Raw genomic sequence first — 18,755 nt, 5'->3', positions numbered from 1 at the left:
CACAACTACTACTCAATCTCAACATGAATCACAAAAGTAACTACAAGGCCGGATGTGATGTCTCACGCCTGTAATCCCAGCACTTTGGGAGGCCGAGGCGGGCAGATCACCTGAGGTCGAGTTCGAGACCAGCCTGGCTAACGCAGTGAAACTCTGTCTCTACTAAAAATACAAAAATTTAGCTGGGCATGGTGGTGCATGCCTGTAATCCCAGGTACTCGGGAGGCTGAGTCAGGAGAATCGCTTGATGAGAGGAGGGGGTTGCAGTGAGCGAAGATCGCACCAACTGCATTCCAGCCTGGGTGACAAAGCAAGACTTCATCTCAAAAAAAAAAAAAACAAAAAACAAACAGTAAATACAAACTTAATTCATACCCACAAAGTGTTAAATTTTAAAAGACTGATAATACAACACAAAGCACTGGCAAAGATGTAGAACAGCCATAAAATTTATATACTGTTCACAAGAATAAAATTAGCAGAACTTTTTACTGTGATGTCTGCTAACAGTGAATGCCTACCCTATGGGCATAATATTTCTACTCATGACTGTACAGCAAAAAACATGAGTAAGAATGTTCATAGCAACATTACTCATAATGGATAAACTGTGGATTCCATCTATTCAAAGTTCTAAAACTACAGGCCAAAATAATCGTAATAAGACAGGCTCATAAAGGAGAGGAAGGGAAAAAAGAAGGGTTTGTGGAAGCGTGGGAAGTTCTATTTCTTGACCTAAATGTTTGCTATGTAATAATCTGCTAGTGTTTTATGTACTTTTCAGTGTATATTTAAATAAAGATTTTAAAATATATACCACACATATGTTGCAGCCACTATGGAAAACAATGTGGAGATTCCTCAAAAAAGCTAAAAATAGAACTACCATATAATCCAGCAATCCCACTTCTGGATTTTATCCCAAAGAACTGAAAGTGGGACCTCAGAGAGGTGTTTGGACAGCCATGCCCATTACGGCTTTATTCTCAAGAGCCAAAAGGTGGAAGTAACCCAACCAATGGTTCCAACAGTCTCTTCATCTCCCCAACTGGGAGGCAGTATTTCAACCTAAGAAAACACTGACAGTACATAAAACTAAACATTACAAAGTTGTATGTACAACGAGTCTCATTCTGTAAAACAAAACAAAAACCCTCGAGAAAACAAAACACACACACACACACACACACACACATCTACCTACCCACCAAAACTAAGCAATATTAGTTTCCCTTAAATGAACAAAAAATTAAAAATGTAATAATGACCATTGTTTTAGTGACAGAAAGGCAAAGTCACATACTACTGGTAGAAGTATAAGCTGTTCCCACGAGCCACAAGTTTATTGAACCTTGTCATCTAAGTTATAAGATGGAGTATGTTCTTCCCAACTATTCAAATGCCCCTTTCTACTCAACGGTTCCAACAGTCTCTTCATCTCCCTGACTGGGAGGCAATATTTCAACCTGAGAAAACACTGACAGTACATAAAACTAAACATTACAAAGTGATATGTAAAACATGAGTCTCATTCTGCAAAACAAAACAAAAATCCCTGAGAAAACCACACACACACACACACACACACACACACACACACACACACACACAGACAGGTCTTCATTCTTCATTCCTGTTATGCGATGATTTTGATTTTATTCTTTGTGGAAATGATACACATTTTTCATATTTTCTACAATAAACATATAAGAATAGTCAAGAGTTAAAGGCAAACTTCTGAAAGAATTTCACTTAACATTTTGCAACAGCTACTTCTAAATATAAGTAACTCCACTGTGCTTTTACAGGCTGAGGATCCCTTATCCGAGATGCTTGGGACCAGAAGTGTTTCAGATTTCACATTTTTTTCCATATTTTGGAATATTTACATATACATGATAATATCTTAGGGAGGGGACCCAAGTCTAAATATGAAATTCAGTTGTTTTGTATACACCTTATACATATAGCCTGAAAGTAATTTTATACAGCATTTTAATTAGTTTTGTGCATGAAACAAAGTTTTGACTGTGACCCATCACATGAGGCCAGGGGAATTTTCCACTTGTGGTATCACATCAGCACTCAAAAAGTCTCCAATTTTGGAATACTTTGGATTTTGGGTTAGGAATGCTGAACCTGTACTAACTTTCTCCTTCCTTAAATGAAACTCTGCAAAAATGTAGGAAATATTTACTTTGCTCCGTGAAAAAAATTTTAAAATTTAAGAAAATATTAAATGTATTTTACTTTGATCTCATATAACAGAAAATAAATGAATTATTTTTAAGCCTCCAAATAGAACCCTACTAAAACTTACTGTTTATTAATGTTCATCTTCTGTGTAGTGTAAGCAGTCATTTGTTTTATATTTTATAGCAGTATAAAAGTATTTTAAAAGAGTCAGTGTCTTGTGAAATGGCCACTCAGGGACAGTGGCAGAAACGGTACAAAACAAAATTAAATGGTATCTGATAACTACTGTCAACACACTCAGAAAATATGGGGAACTTACTAGAATAAAGCAAAATAAAAGTCATTCAATGAAATAAACACGAGAAATCGCAAAACTTTCTCTAAACTAATGATAATGATAGTCATGGAGCACTTCAAGATTTTGCAAGGCCTTATTAAATTATATTCAGTAAGTTAATACTCATTCACTGAGTGCCTATTATGTACTATATACTAAGTGCAATTTGGAAGCATATCAGTCACAATATCCTATCAAAAAAACAATATAGTGGGAGAGATATCTGAATGAAGGATACCTGGTTGAAACAATTAGAAAGTCAAATCAAGTAGCATTATTATTTGTCTATAAGATAGTCAAATAAAATTTAAAGGAAATGCATAAAATACAATTAATATAATGCTTTAAAACCTAGAGTTGTTAAAGTGCTTTCACTCGATTATCAAACTAGCTAGAATATCTGTTTTAAACTATGCTACAGATTAAGTGATAAAGTTACATAGGAGGAATGCTTATTTATTCTACATTTTACATATTACTGAATGGAAAAAAAAAAAAACCCTCCATGCACATGCCCATGGACACACGCAAATACCCCACACGAAAACTGTGCCTTGCTCAGATGCTAGCACTCTTCCCCAGTTCTATCAGCAACCAAGGAATGGAGGCAGATCTCAAGGCTCTCCAACCTTGTTTCTCTCAAAATGGAATTTCAATCTAACTTGGACCCTTAAGGAGTTGGTTTCTCTCTGAGAGAAGATTCAGATGAACCCTACCTGGCGTTAGATTAAAAAAAAAAAAAAAGATTCATTTTACTACTTGTGTCTCTTTCCCTTTGAAGTTCATAAAATATAACAATCCCCTGGATCACGTTTTCTTCATGTGTTAAATACAATTTATTCTCTCAGGACAGGATAATTTTGGGAATTTAATGCAAAAGCGAGTAAAGTTCAAATATTAGTTTTCTCTTCCAGATAAGGATCAAGTGCAAATTCTATCATTCAGAAACAACATGATGCAGGTAAATGCATGATGCCCTGGCATTTGAGGCGCCTGATTTCAGACTCTTCTCTGTGCCTCAAATTGGAGAAATAACAAATAAGATCGGACAAGATAGTCTTCAATGTCCTTTCCACTGGTAACATTCTAATAAGAAAGTCCTCCATACCCCCGATAAATTGACTACAGATGAAGTTCGCTAGAAAATTCCCCTTTGTAAAGGCACAAGTCAAATCCTTCTTAATAACTAGACGCTAAGAAATCCGCAACAACATCTATTCTGATCAAGTATTTACTTTGAAGGGGTATAGAGGGATATTTGAGAAAGAACCCAATTTCAATACATTTCAAAACCTATCTACACAACTCAACTGTAAGAAGGAATGAATAAAGTAGACTAGTAGAGTTCATCATCCTTGAATAAGACTTTGAAAAGCTAAAATACAGTGAAGTCTAGACACAACTCTGCAGATGACTGATCTAATGTGCATTTTAAATCCATGTGAAAAAATTTCAATAAATAATGTAATAACCAGCTGGGTGTGGTGGCTCATGCCTATAATCCCAGCACTTTAGGAGGCCTAAGTGGGCAGATAACTTGAGGCCAGAAGTTTGAGACCAGCCGGGTCAGCATGGCAAAACTCTGCCTCTACTAAAAAAAACAAAAATTAACCAGGCATGGTGGTGCACGTCTGTAATCCCAGCTACTCGGGAGGCTGAGGCATAAGGATCACTTGAACCCGGGTGGTGGAGGTTGCAGTGAGCTGAGATCATGCCACTGCCCTCCAGCCAGGGTGACAGAGCGAGATTCTGTAAAACTAAAATAAATAATAATAATAATAATAACCCAACTGGCAGTCTGAGAATGGGTGGGGAAGGTGGAAGAGAAAAAAATCACTTCATCACATAATTTAGGGTAATAAAGTCTAACTAAATAATAAATTTAAAAGGGAACAAAAGAATGTTTAAATAATCTGTGGGCAGAAAAACAAAAAGTAAAATAAAATTTAAAGGCAGCCAATCAACAAAGCTGAAAAACATAATGCCTCATGAGAAAAAGTGCTGATGCTGTCTCTCACAATATGTGGCCCATCCAAATTCAATAAATACACCACTAGAAAAAGAGGGCATAGAACAAGATGCTTTAATTATTGGGAGTATTAAGGGGTAAAGTAAAACCAAAATCCAATGAAATAATGTATTTTCAATCACCAAGTTGCTACTTTTATTTCTTTAGAAAGAGGGAAAAACACAGTAACTGCCAAGGGGCAGTCTCTCACCTCCCGACCCTGAAAAAAGAGGCAGAAATAAACAATCTAAGAATCTAACAATAGAGACTAGATCAAATAAACATAATTACGTCATGTCATGTCATTACAGAGATGGTGATACAGAAAATTGAACGACATGAAAAGGTATTCACTATACAGTATGTGAGGAAAAAAAAATCATACAACCCTAAATTTATAATCAGATATTTAGAAAGACAGGCCTTTGGTATATACCAAAAGTTCTTATTTTTGTTTGGTGGGGTTATACATGCATTCTTTGCCACTTATCCATATTTACTAAATTATCTACATCAAGCATAATGAATTTATAAGAGGGAAAAATTATTAATAATAAGAATACAATGAAATGTTTTATATGTGTGAGGCCAGGGAGAGCACAGGAAGAAGGTAAATAAATTCCAAGTTTATTAATTAATTTAATAATTAATTCCAAAATTACTGGGCATTATTAATTTCATAGATTTGGAGTTGTTTTTGGTGGAGAATTTCTTGGGGATAGGTTGAGCATACCTAATCTGAAAATCTGAAACCCAAAATGCTCCACAATTCGAAACTTTTTACTGTCAACATGACACAAGTGGAAAATTTCACACCTGGCCTCATGTGATGGGTCACAGTCAAAACTGTGTTTCATGCACAAATTATTTAAAATGTGGTATAATTACCTTCAGGTCATGTGTATAAGGTGTATATGAAACAAATGAATTTTGTGTTTAGGACTTGGGTCCCATCCCCAATATATCTTATTATGTACACATGCGCATATTCCAAAATCCGAAAACATCTGAAATTTGAAACACTTCTGGTTCCAAGCATTTCAGATAAGGGATACTCAACCTGTATAAGAAATACGGTTAACTCAAATTTCTGCTCAACGGGTAAAATTAGGCACCCATTGAGCTCATATTTTAAATATTTAAAATACATGATATTTTGCTTTTGGAAAATGTAATACCCTAAGGAGCCCCAAAAGATTAACAGGTAGCTGACAAGAATCTGATGGCAGTCTGGACAGAAATCTGGACACTAAAAGGCTGAAGAAGAAGAGATGGCTGGGCAAATGCATGAATGACTACCAGGACTAGAACCAAGGCTGTTCAACTCTCAGTCCATTTTCCCCTCTAACACCTATGACAGAAAACAGATCACTCAATAGCTCATATTAAAAAGTCTAAGGATCACGTCCTTTACTCACTAGGTATAAAGTAATAAGACTGATTTTCCTGTGTGATTTCTAACAATTAGGCTCATTACACCAAACAGGATTAAAGTTTTTTTTCATTTTAATATCAATAGCCAGCACTGTGAATACTCATCCAAATTTATACAGAATTAGCTTTTACCCACTTACCTAGCAGAGTGATCTTGGAAATATTACTTATCCTCTCCAAATCTCATTTTATTTATAAATTTGTAATACATCAAGATATAGTAAACATACATACATCTTGTTATTTTGCTGTGACGATTAAGTAAGATTTAGGAATCTTGGCAGAGGTCCTAGCACATAAACTGCTGCTACTATATCCAGGTCAGAGTGGGCAAAGCCATGAAGTAGAAATCAGAGTGTGTGGCTTCTGCAGTAAGGGATCACTTCCTTATTAACTGTATGACTTTGGATGGGTAATCTGGTACCTGGGCCCCCAGCTGGCAAAAGGAGACTACACTACCAGGGGTTAAAAATTGAGGGCTCATGGACACAAGAGTCCAATGACAGAACCCAGGGATTTTGTAAGCCTGCATGGGCAGGGGGAAAATGTACACATTTATTTTCACTAACCTCCAGCTAAATTTCAGCATTTCTTTTGATTATGGGCACAGGTAACAAACTGTATATAGTATTAGCAATTCTTGTGACTCTGTCACACAGAAATGACATTTTAATATCATAATCCAGCTGTTATCCACTTAAAACATACATTACTCAATTATGAGTATTTTGGTAAATTATTTCAACCTTTATAATCTTAAATATTTTATGCAATTAAAACATTCTGGCCAGGCGCGGTGGCTCACGCTAAGCACTTTGGGAGGCCGAGGTGGGTGGATCACGAGGCGGGTGGATCATGAGGTCAGGATATCGAGACCATCCTGGCCAATATGGTGGAAATCCATCTCTACTAAAAATGCAAAAATTAGCCAGGTGTGGTGGTGTGCACCTCTAGTCCCAGCTACTCAGGAGGCTGAGGCAGGAGAACTGCTTTAACCCTGGTGGCGGAGGCTGCAGTGAGCTGAGATCGCGCCACTGCACTCCAGCCTCTCCAGCCTGGGAGACACAGCGAGACGCTGTCTCAAAAAAAAGAAGTCTATACGATTTACCAGGCTATCAAAGGAATCCATGGGACAACAACAAAAAAGTTAAGAATCCCTAGAAAGCCCTATAAATTTTAGCTCTTACATTCTATGAATGCACCATAAACATACATATTCTGATTTAGTAATCTTGAGGAGCAGGATAGAAAGCTGCATTTTATTTATTTATTTATTTATTTTTATTAGTTTTTGAGACAGTCTCACTCTGTTTCCCAGGCTGGAGTGCAAAGGCACCATTATCAGCTCACTGCAACCTCTGCCTCCTAGGTTCAAGTGATCCTCATACTTCAGTCACATAGCTGGGATTACAGGTATGTGCCACCAGGATCAGCTAATTTTTGTATTTTTATTAGATACAGGGTTTCACTATGTTGGCCAGCCTGCCCTCAAGTGATCCACCCACCTCAGCCTCCCAAAGTTTTGGGATTACAGGCATGAGCTGCGGCCCCCAACCCAGAAATCTGCATTTTAAATACATGCAAACATTTTGAGCCATACATAATTTAGAAAGAGAATACTATCATATTAACAATACTATCCATCTTTTGTGAAAAGCATGCTTTTTAAGGTTTCTTCTGTATCCTGTTAAGAAATTTTGGGAATACTACATTAAGAATAAAAAAAGCCAGAGGGTATGAAATCCAGGAAAGTTACCAGCAGCCCTAGAAAACAAAAATCGAAGGCCCCATACCAACCTAGAAAGATTATAAAAAGAAGTGAAAAGAGGTACAACCTCCCTCCTCACCTTCCGCCTTAGCTGTCCCTTTAATCCAGCACCCACACACTCACACTACCTTACAGGGTACATCACAAAGTCTCAGAGAAACTGAAGGTCTGAGCAACCCAAGTCAGCAGGAAACCAGCTACTTTGACAACTGCTAATCACCTGATTTGAGCACCCATGGAAACAACAAAAATCCCTAAAACCTAGAGAATATCATTATCCACTTTAATAGCTGTTTGGACTCTTCCCCTCAAAACCCTGTATTAATATTTTCATTAACAAAAAGAATATACCCTATCATTTACTTTGCTGTCAAAAGCTATTAGAAGCTGTAAAAATAACATGGGTCACTTATATCAGGTCATGCTATAAAGAACACTGGATTTGATATCAGAATTTTGGACTCTGATCACATAATGGCTGTGATTACATCAGGGAAATCACTTTACTTGTGTGCCTCAATTTCTTTAGGTGCCCTGATTCTACAACAGAGATTCCATGTAGCAGAATACCTATACAAATATATTAGTTTTAACAATGCTATTAAATGACAGCTAAAAATATTGAACAATTATCAGTCTGAAACATACTCAAACCAAATGAAGAGCCTCTGAATGACTACTCAGTTTCTTTATGTTATGGTCGGGGAATAAATGGACAGGCAGCAAGAGGACACAGATACCCGCCTGGATCACAGGAAGGAGACTAGCTACTTCTGAAGGGTAAAATAAATGAGGCAGACATGAGGGGTTACAGATGTCAAAGTCTGATGTGCCAAGTTCTCTGTTGCTGTTATGTGATCTTTTCTTCTTCCAAGTAAAGACAATAAAAGTGAGTGGGTGGAGATATTTTGGTCTCCAGTAAAGTCAAGTTTAAGAAGGAACCCTGCCACTAGGTAAGAGAATAAAGCCACAATAGATCAAATGCCAGTGTATTCTGCAAACAAGGCTAGCACCATTATGAGAGTCTAAGAAACATTAGGCACCAGTGTACTCTGGAATGAACATATAATAGTTGGATTGAAAATCGGAGACCCAAATCCTAATCTGATTTTTGCTACTAAATGAAGAATATAACCTTGTTAAATAATTTGGATTTTATCTACAAATTAGGAAAGGACTATTTCTTTCACTTTTCAAACTGTAACACTATCTTACAGATATATACATGTGAATTCATAAAATCTCATTCAATTACATTAGGTATTGAAACAAAGGTGCCTCTAGATGTGAATTCATAAAATCTCATCCAATTACATTAGGTATTGAAACAAAGGTGCCTGTAAGTGTCAAGTATACATATTTATGACCAATGACACAGATTCTGAAGACAACACTGTATTAGAAACTCTAATGTAAGACAGGGCTTTAAAATGCAGAAAATTAAATAGGCAAAACACACCAAATTAATAGTCAAGATCAAGTTTCAGGAGTGAAGAGTCAATCACCATCATCATCTTTATTTAATCTATCACTTAAAAACATGCTGATATTTACACCACTAAGTAATTCTCAAAAGACATGTTACTGAGTTTCTACAAAACTCTCCGTCTTGAATTCTTAAATATAGTTAAGAAGAATGAGACACACGAAAAGGAGGTCCTATTTTTCCTATCAATGGCCCTTCTCAAAAAGTTATTTTGCTCATTTCTTCTTACAAGAAAATGCAGTTAAAGTACTAGCACTTTAGAATCTTCAGTGGGATTTCAGAAAAGAATCACGGGGAATGATTACCTTTAAAATAATTTTGTCTTATTTTCTAATACAAGTAAATGAGTAATTTCAGTTAACTATTAAATTTGGAATTTAATTACAAATCAATGTATTACTAACAGCCTTTAGGAAAATACTAAATACTAATATTCTCACTACATTACTAAACCCATATTAAAACAAACATTTCCCCCAATTAAAAAAATTTTCAGCCATTTTTTCCACACTTGATTTTGACTTGGACAACAAACGACCACAGGAGATGAAAATGACTTCATTCTCAGGCAAAATACTTCCAAATTAGCTTTTAATTGACAAACTTGTATTTTAGAATTGACAATGACACAATGCCGTCATTAAAAATGAGGACTTTCTGAAACCCTCAGAATGTTACGCCTAGGGCAAAATCAATTTTTACGAGTTTTTCTCAAACACTTTTCTTTAAAATAAAAGTAAAGTGTAGAGAATCAATAACTTTCAGTAAAAAATACATTCAAGGGCAGAGAACACCTATGGGAAGGTCTGCTCTAAACTCTAGATAAAAACTTTCACATTTTGGTTATCTAGCATGAAAAACAGCAAAGAACACTGAAAAATGACACGTCAAAAGTTCAGGTTCTGCTTGTTAGTTCTGCCACTAAGTAATAAAGTAATCTATTTATATCTTGACTTTCCGTTAGTAAATAAAGGGAAATTATAATGAAATTATAATGTAAGGTTCCATGTCAACTCTAAGTATGTCAAGATTCTTATGGTCAAGTTTTTGGCTACTTAAAAACAGAAAACTGATTTAGCCCCCCCACTTCCCACGAGACCATTCTTTGTCAAGCAAAGCTTGAGCCTTATTTTCATATTTTCTTCCAAACAAAAAAATAATAATAATAATAAAAGACATATTTAGTGTTTGTGCATCTTCTAATCAGACACTATTAATCATTTCTTTTAAAATTAAATTACCTACCTCACTGGGGTGTTGTGAGGATTAATTCATTAGTGTTTGTAAAGCACTTTGAGATCCTCAGGTCAAAGGCGCTATAGAAGTGCAAAGTAGTAGTATTATTACTAGATTCTTTGCTTATTTAAGGAATTTCACAATCCTTTAAAACCTAACTCTGTGTTATGATGTAGACATGTATTTGTAAAACCCTGCAATTTATCCACATTACTTTAAACTTTTTAAATATATTATAAATAGGGGCAGAATGTTTCAAAACAACTGATTTTAATGGTTAAACTCTGATCTACAAATGGAAGGAGAGAATGAATAAGAAAAAACCAAGTGTGACAAATTTTGTTTAGCAAAAAATTTTTAGTGAGAAATCTGGTCAATTAAATTTAGAAGTGTGCCTAAGTTGTAAGAAAAACAAAACAAAAGCCCACTTTAATTACCGATTCTGCAATTTTCTCTTTCTTCAAAAAGCTAGCACTGCACTTTTAAGTTACTTTACATGCATGTACATGCAACTGTCATTTAAAGCTTTACATTTAAATCACTGTAACAGTATTAGTATGAACTGACATCAAAATAATTGAGCTGCTTTTTCTTTAAACTAGCCTCTCACCCCTCAATTGTACAAAGTAAACCAAGCAGTGAGAAGAAGTCAAAGCAACTTTGCTTTACGGAGTTTCAAAGGAAAAATTATAATGAAGGGCCAAGGCTTCAAAACTGTTAAAATCTTGGATTATTCCATCACTTTCCACCCCCTTCTCTAATCAAGTATTTTTACAATTAGTGTTATGTTTTTAAACCAAAACAACATACACTTATGTACACACATGCACACATACAAAGCTAAGAGAACCAGAACTGTCTATATATTGGACATTGTATTCAATAAACACAGACTTCTTTTAAAATTCCAACATCCTCTGATGAGATTCTCCAGTGCAACAAACTCTAGTCCTAAGATCAAACTGAAATTTAGACAATAAACTTTAAACACTTACCTCCTGCTCCTGTTGAAAGATGACGACTCTACCACCTTTATCTCCTGTTGCTAGTAATTCTCCAGAATGATTAAATTCTACTGTAGAAATTATATCTGCTGTATAATTGAGACAAAACAAAAAAAGGTATTAGTTTTTCTTTCCCGACTCACTAGTTTCAGAACTTAGCATGTCTTCCCAAACATTCCAAGTCTATGAAGTATATCTTTGAAGTACATCAACCACCCATCGGAAATCATATGAATCTGAAGTTCTTTCATAAATATTTTGATCCACTAATAAAAATTCTCAGAATAAACCAGTATGAAACTATTTTAACAGAGAATACAACAAATAATAGTTTATTAACATTTCACTAAATTTGTGAATGCAAAGAAACCAACAATTTGTGAATCATTCTGATAGCACCCTTAAACATTATCTTGCCAATTTTCTTATATACATTTGATAAGCTTGTTTATGCAAATGCAAATAATCATCTATAATAAAGGCACATATTACTAACAAGGAGAGGGAATTTTAAATGTAAAAACACTTTTAGATGGAATTTTAAGTCATAAATTCAAGATCATGGCTTCAAACAAATGTTTGCAAATAGATCCCGCTTTTTTATAGCAGAAATGCTTCGTGCTATGTGACTTCAATGTGCACGGCTCCTCCAGCTCCCCTACACTGCAGGACTACTAGAATCAGTCACGTCACATGGATTCTACCAGCTCAGTGCTGACTTCACAGTCCCGATCAAAGAAAACTGTCAAGTTTTTTTTCTTGGTTTTTCACACTAGAGCCCTTTTCCTAAGGAAAAAGAGTCTAAATTACAGAAATGGGCATAAGATAGAGCAATAACATGGTACAATTCACCACTGTGTCATTAAGAAGTTCTTCACTATAAAGCATTAAGCTGAATTAGAAAAGCCCCTATCATATGCATTTAAAATAAGTCAGCTTTATAAAACAGCCATCCTCTGGTCTACAGTGGCTCACTGTTAACAATTTAAGAATCTGACGATTATATATACTTTAAAATTTTAAATTTACTGACATGTATTTTACCAATAACCTACCCAGCACTGCATTTCATAATTTTCTTTTAGCAATTTTTTAAAGCCCAGATTTTGAAAAGCTTTCTTTGCTTCCTCCATTGTCTAGGTCCAAGGCATTTAATCTTTTTGAACTTTCAGAATCTACCAAAAAGTTACAAATGCTCTCCCACGAAATTGCACATATTTAAGTGCTCATAAAAATGTGCATATTATCTCTGACTGTTTGGACAACACCTCAACGCCAGGTTAAAAAACCCGTGGCTACACCACAGTGGTTACCTAAGTAACTGCTTACCTAAGTAACACAAAAGGCATAAAACTGAATATCCTAGACTAGTACATAAAGCCAAACACCAGTAAGTACTGAGAAGTCATTTGATTAGGAGTGATTTGATTAGGAGTTCTGTACTATACTACTGACTTCTACAGCGAATAAAGGATTAAAAATATACAAAGTCCCTGCACTTAAAGCACATTAGAGTACAACTGGGGAGATAAGTAGGAGCAAACAGTAGCAGACAAAAAATATTGAATCAAATTTGAGGGTTAGGCTCTAAAATCAAATAATAATACAAACATACAGAGTCAAGATTATCTTTAAATTCAAATCCCTCACACAGACACTCTGAAGACACAAATTCTTTCTCGTAAGTCCAGCTCAGATAATTTTCCCTACAGCATTGATAATTTGCTGTTTTTTTTTTTTAGCCTAACCATCAAATGAACTAGTTAATTTGAATATAAAGTCTTGCTGTACCAAAATACCTATCTTTGATCTCTAGAATATGCTCTCAGCTTGGTGAAATGCTCACATCTGAAACCAATACCAGACTCATTCTCCTGTTCAACTCAGTGGAATAATGGCCCGAGTTGCCCATTACTTATTTTATCTCTTTCCCAGGTCCAAGTTGTTGCATCCACCTAAATTAATTACAACTCCTTGTCAGGCTGATGAGCTGTTACAACTGTCACTTAGTAAGGGAGATGTCAAGGACCATGGCGTGACTAGCCTGACTATGCTCTCTGCTAAGCAGTAAAGTTAGACAGGTAGGTTTGGTGCAGGATGGACTTTTTTTTTTTTCTTAAGAGTCTTTAAAAAAAAAAAAAAAAAAGGCCTTTTGACCAGGCTGGAGTGCAGTGGTGCAATCATGTCGAACTTCTGGGCTCAAGCAATCCTCCCACCTCAGTCTCTTGAATAGTTGGTACTACAGGCATGCACCACCATACCTGGCTAATTTTTAAAAAATTTTTTGTAGAGACGGGGTCTCGCTATGTTGCTCAGCGTAGTCTCGAGCTTGTGGCCTCCAGTGATCCTCCCACCTCAGCCTTCCAAACTGCTGGAAGTTTGCAAAAGCTACCATACCCAGCTGGGCTCAATTTCTAATAAGGAAGAAACCTTAATATTCCTTAAGTGAACTGAACACATAAAACCTAGAGATGATTAAGTCAGTAAGGACAGTTACAGTAAAACAACTGAGATTTGAGACTGAGGGGTGGGGTGGGAAGGTACATTCCACGCCAATTTATTATTTTTTGAGATGGGGTTTCGCTTTGTTGCCCCAGCTGGAATGCAGTGGTTCAATCATACCTCACTGCAGCCTTGACCTCCCGGGTTCAAGCAACCTTCCCATATCAGCTCCCCAAGTAGCTGGGACTATAGGTGGGGACCACCATGCCAGTCTACTTTTTTTATTTTTATTTTTTTATAGACAGGGTTGCCCAGGCTGGTTTCGAACTCTTGGCATCAAGCAATCCTCCTGCGTTGACCTCCCAAAGTGCTGGGATTACAGGCATGAACCACAAAACACAACACCCAGCCCTTATCTATTTTATTATGAGAAGACAGAACAAGAATCAAGTAATAATTCTAGGTACAATATTCCAAACTGAAGACAGGGGACTCACACAACCAGTTATAATATAATCACTGAACATGCGAACGGAAGAGGAAGGTAAAGGGTGTGTGGAGAGAAGAAAAAGACTTGATTGCAAGATGCAACAGAAACAAGACATTTGCTCCAATAATGTATCACTTCTTATGGCAGGAACAATTATTTTATGATGACATTTTTAGCGTACAGTGATGTGGTATGTGTTTAGCAGTGAACTAGTTTTGTAGCAAGGGTGAAGAATTTTAAGAGGGGCCCTTGTGTAGGGTGAGGAATCCTAGAAACAACTGGCCCAAAGAGCAAGTGGCTGGACATCAGGAAAGGACAAGAACCAAAGATTTACACCACAGAAGTCAACTCACTGTAAAATCCTTGAGGGAAATAAACAGTGGGTACATGGATTACCAATTTTTAGATTTTCTTAAGACACTGGTGTTTGTTACTATTTATCTTGCCAAAAGCCAATAAACAGAAAGTTTCAGAAACAGCCAACCAAGTCACTTTCTATCTGAATAGTGTACAGTAATTTTATTTAGGAAAGGGGTAGATGGACAGATTCATGGTCTCCTTGCTGTGATTTTTGTACCGCATATATTTAATGTAATCATATTTCTGGTAGGAAAACTATTTTCCTGGTTTGTAAAACAGAATTTAAATATATCACTATGTCATGGTGTTCCTTCCTCCTTTCTCCCTTAAAAAAGAAAAGAAAGATCATATACACAGTTACTCACTAAATCTCTAAGTTTATGGATGATGCTTTGGAAGTTTTTCTAAGTTGTGAAATGCCAATGTCTCACAGTCTCACTGGGAATACGACATATAAAAATGATGAAATAAGAAGGGAGAATGAATTCAAATTCTGCTCATAGACCAAGAAAAACATCCAGGAATGAGTTATAGGGAGCACGCTGAAGCAGCTTTGTACCGTATGTGCCACTGCATACCAGCATGCCAAGAATGGGGTACGGTCTTGCCTGGTGCTGCAGAGCACTCAGATCGGTAAGCCCTAGTTGTAAGCATCCTCGGTTGTATATCCCAGTGTGCCATACAAACATTACTGCTTTTTAGGAATGCCATGAAATGCAAAAAGTGAGGAAGCACAGTCCTGCAAACAGGGATACCATTTCATGCTATACCCAAACAGGGCTGGCTAAATACTGGTATCCAGGTTTTTAGAAAATAATCTACTCTTAGAAAATATTCTTCTCATGTTCTGATACCCATATGTAGCTAGCGGCTACCAGACTGGACAGCATAGGTCTAAAACATTAGAGTGGATACTGACTTTTTTTTTTTTTTTTTGAGATGAAGTCTCACTCTGCCGCCCAGGCTGGAGTGCAGAGGTGCGATCTCGGCTCCCTGCAACCTCCGCCTCCTGGGTTCACGCCATTCTCCTGCCTCAGCCTCTTGAGTAGCTGGGACTACAGGCACCCACCACCACAACCGGCTAATTTTTTGTATTTTTAGTAGAGGCGGGGTTTCACCGTGTTAGCCAGGATGGTCTCAATCTCCTGACCTTGTGATCCGCCCACCTTGGCCTCCCAAAATGCTGGGATTACAGGCGTGAGCCACCGCACCTGGCCAGATACTGACTTTTACTGCAAACCCAAGAATGCTGGAACTTGAGAATTCTGCACCTTTAAACAATGCACTGTGTATCACGTTTTTTAAAAGCAAAACCTGACATCACTGTCAGAGCTATCATACCGAATTTGTGCACGGCTTAGTATAGCACATCAGTTGAGTTATATTCTCACAAACCACCACCACCAAAATGCCAAAGAACAAACAATTTCTTTAAAAGGAAAAATCTGTCCTATGACCAATTACAATGTTATTTTACAATGAAAAATGCCTGTATTAATCTTACAAAAGAACATTCTAATACAGTTAATAAAGAAGGACCTTTCAGAACATTAGTCCACTGCCCTACTATGCATTAAGTCAACCCAGCAATTTTAGATACACATTGATTTCCAAATTGTGCGATATAAAGGCAGTATTTAAAAGGCATAAGAATATTTTTGTTAAAAAAAGTAATGTAATGTTCTTAAATTTTATCTATACACTATTAATGCAAACCAAGGGATTGCTAATTTATTATACAGAATGAAATTCTTACTTTTTCCACCCCCTCTTTCTAAACTGTCGGCACCCAGGCAGGTTTCACTCTTAGAAGGTGAAATAATTGCTTTCTTTTGTGAGTGGAAGAGCAACTGGTAGTGGGAATGACAACAGTGTCATTGGTCGGTTTTTACTTCATAAGGCCGTTTCCTTATTGCCACCTATCTTCTGTTTCTTATGTACTGTAATACACAGAATAGAACACATACAGCCAAAGGTTCAAAAATGTAACTCTCAGTATAAAAATCAGCAAGGGGAAATTCATAAATAGTATATATAAATGGGTGTAAGTAATAATTACTATCCATTAAATGACTAATTATTAGTCGCCTTGGCATTCCCTAAATACCTCAGCTCTTGTGAGGCACTTTACGGAGTCACTCTTTGATTTCATAATTCCACTTGAGGACTATGTCTCAAATAAGTGATTCGAAAGAAATTAATCAAAGTTAGTGCAAAGAGGGTTATAACTGTATTACCTATATAATTTTTAATATACCTGAAGGTATTTGAAATACTCAATAGTTAAGAAATACATTGTACCAAAGCTGTCAAATGAAAACAGCAACAAAAACAAAAAAGACAAAGAAATACAAAAGTTACCTCTAGTCACAGGTTGGAAAACAATGGCCCACAACCTGTTTTTGTAAATAATTCTTTACTGGAACTTAGCCATGCCCATAAGTTGAATAGACGGCACAGACTGAAAACATTTACTATCTGGCCCTTTGCAGAAAATGTTTGCCAAACTCTGCTTTATATTAACTGGATACTGGCATTAAAATAACACAAAGTCATATCAAACTAATGCCAAAGCATATACAGATGTTACAACCAAAATGTGTCAAACATTGTGCCAAGCGGGCATTTATTCTGTCTTAATCTTTATAACATCACTGTAATATGCATATCATTTTCAATGTATAGAAGAACAAATTAGAGTGATTAACCTGCCTAAGAAAAATCACACAGTGATCAACTGTCAGACTCAGGATTCATATTTAGCACCATAGGGATAAGGTGGCAGCACAGAATTCTATAAATCTCTGGATGACGAATAAAGGGATAATGTGTAAGTATTCAGTTTATTGCCTCTTTTTCATTGTCAAAATGTCTGTGTTTAGTAAAATATTTACAGCCAAGCAACATCAACTTTATACTACTTATAAATGACCACATTACAGTTACTGCCTGTCCCTACAAATTTTAAGTATTTATTCAGCACCTGCTACATTCAAGGGACTGGGTGATACACATTCTAAATTCTACCCCCTAATGTGGCTAAGAGAAAGCATTGCAATCCCTACAGATGAAGCATTAACCAATAAAGGATTCAGTAAATGCTTAAGAAAATCAAAGGAGTATCCTAAGGCAAAATAAACAATTACAGCATGAATTATGAGACATAAAGACCAAGTTAATATGTAAATGCCCATTTTAAAAAAATAAAAATGAGGGGAGGAAACAAGTGAGAGGAATTGCTTAAGTATTTTTTTCAAAAGATATTTTGATATCAATTTGTATCTTCTTGTTTTTTTTTTTTTTTTTTGAGACAAAAGAGTCTTGCTCTGTCACCTAGGCTGGAGTGCAGTGGCACGATCTCAGCTCACTGCAACCTCTGCCTCCTGGGTTGAAACAATTCTCCCTGCCTCAGCCTCTTGAGCAGTTGGGATTATAGGTGTGCACCACGACATCCAGCTAATTTTTTTTGTATTTTTAGTAGAGACAGGGTTTCACTATGTTGGCCAGCTTGCTCTTGAATTCCTGGCCAAGTGATCCTCCCACCTCAGCCTTCCAAAGTATTGGGATTACAGGCGTGAGCCACTGCGTCTGGCCTGTTTAAGTATTTTTAACCAACCAACTGATTTACAGATTCCTGAAAGTGCCATTTGCAACAGCTGACCTAGGATCCATTCCTTAAGATGCTGACAAACCCTATTCTGTTATTTCCCTCAATATAATTAGGCTCTACAGTGAAATAGTAACAATTTAAAAGGTTAAAACTCATAAAACACTCTAAACATTGCTGTAGCAAATAACACTGAAAATCCAGAAATATCTGTTTCATGCAACACAAAATAGCATAAATCTTAAGATAACTATGAGGTTCGTGAAAATTCTATTGAATAACCACTATTTCTTAAAATTCTGTATTCCAAATACTGTCACAAAGGGCTGCATTTGTGTAAAGAGCAAGTATCTACAAACAAATGGGGCTGCCAATGTAGTATTCTAA

General features: G+C 36.3%; 1 protein-coding gene across 3 annotated transcripts in view; it reads right to left on the bottom strand.

Annotated features, from left to right (window-relative positions):
* The window catches only part of PPP2R2A (protein phosphatase 2 regulatory subunit Balpha), an 83,982-nt gene that overhangs the window by 22,114 nt on the left and 43,113 nt on the right, over positions 1-18,755 (bottom strand). For 2 of the 3 annotated variants that reach the window (XM_030816996.1, XM_030816995.1), the window contains exon 3: positions 11,461-11,558. In XM_030816996.1, coding sequence (XP_030672856.1) covers positions 11,461-11,558 — 98 coding nt within the window. Of the gene's footprint in view, positions 1-10,474; positions 10,546-11,460; positions 11,559-18,755 lie in introns of all 3 variants that reach the window. The other variant, XM_030816997.1, reaches the window with a different exon arrangement.

The sequence above is a fragment of the Nomascus leucogenys genome, chromosome 8, assembly GCF_006542625.1.
Source record: "Nomascus leucogenys isolate Asia chromosome 8, Asia_NLE_v1, whole genome shotgun sequence".
Lineage (NCBI taxonomy): Eukaryota > Metazoa > Chordata > Mammalia > Primates > Hylobatidae > Nomascus > Nomascus leucogenys.
The sequence above is the reverse complement of the archived record's forward strand: the minus strand, read 5'-3'. Positions and strand labels throughout refer to the sequence as shown.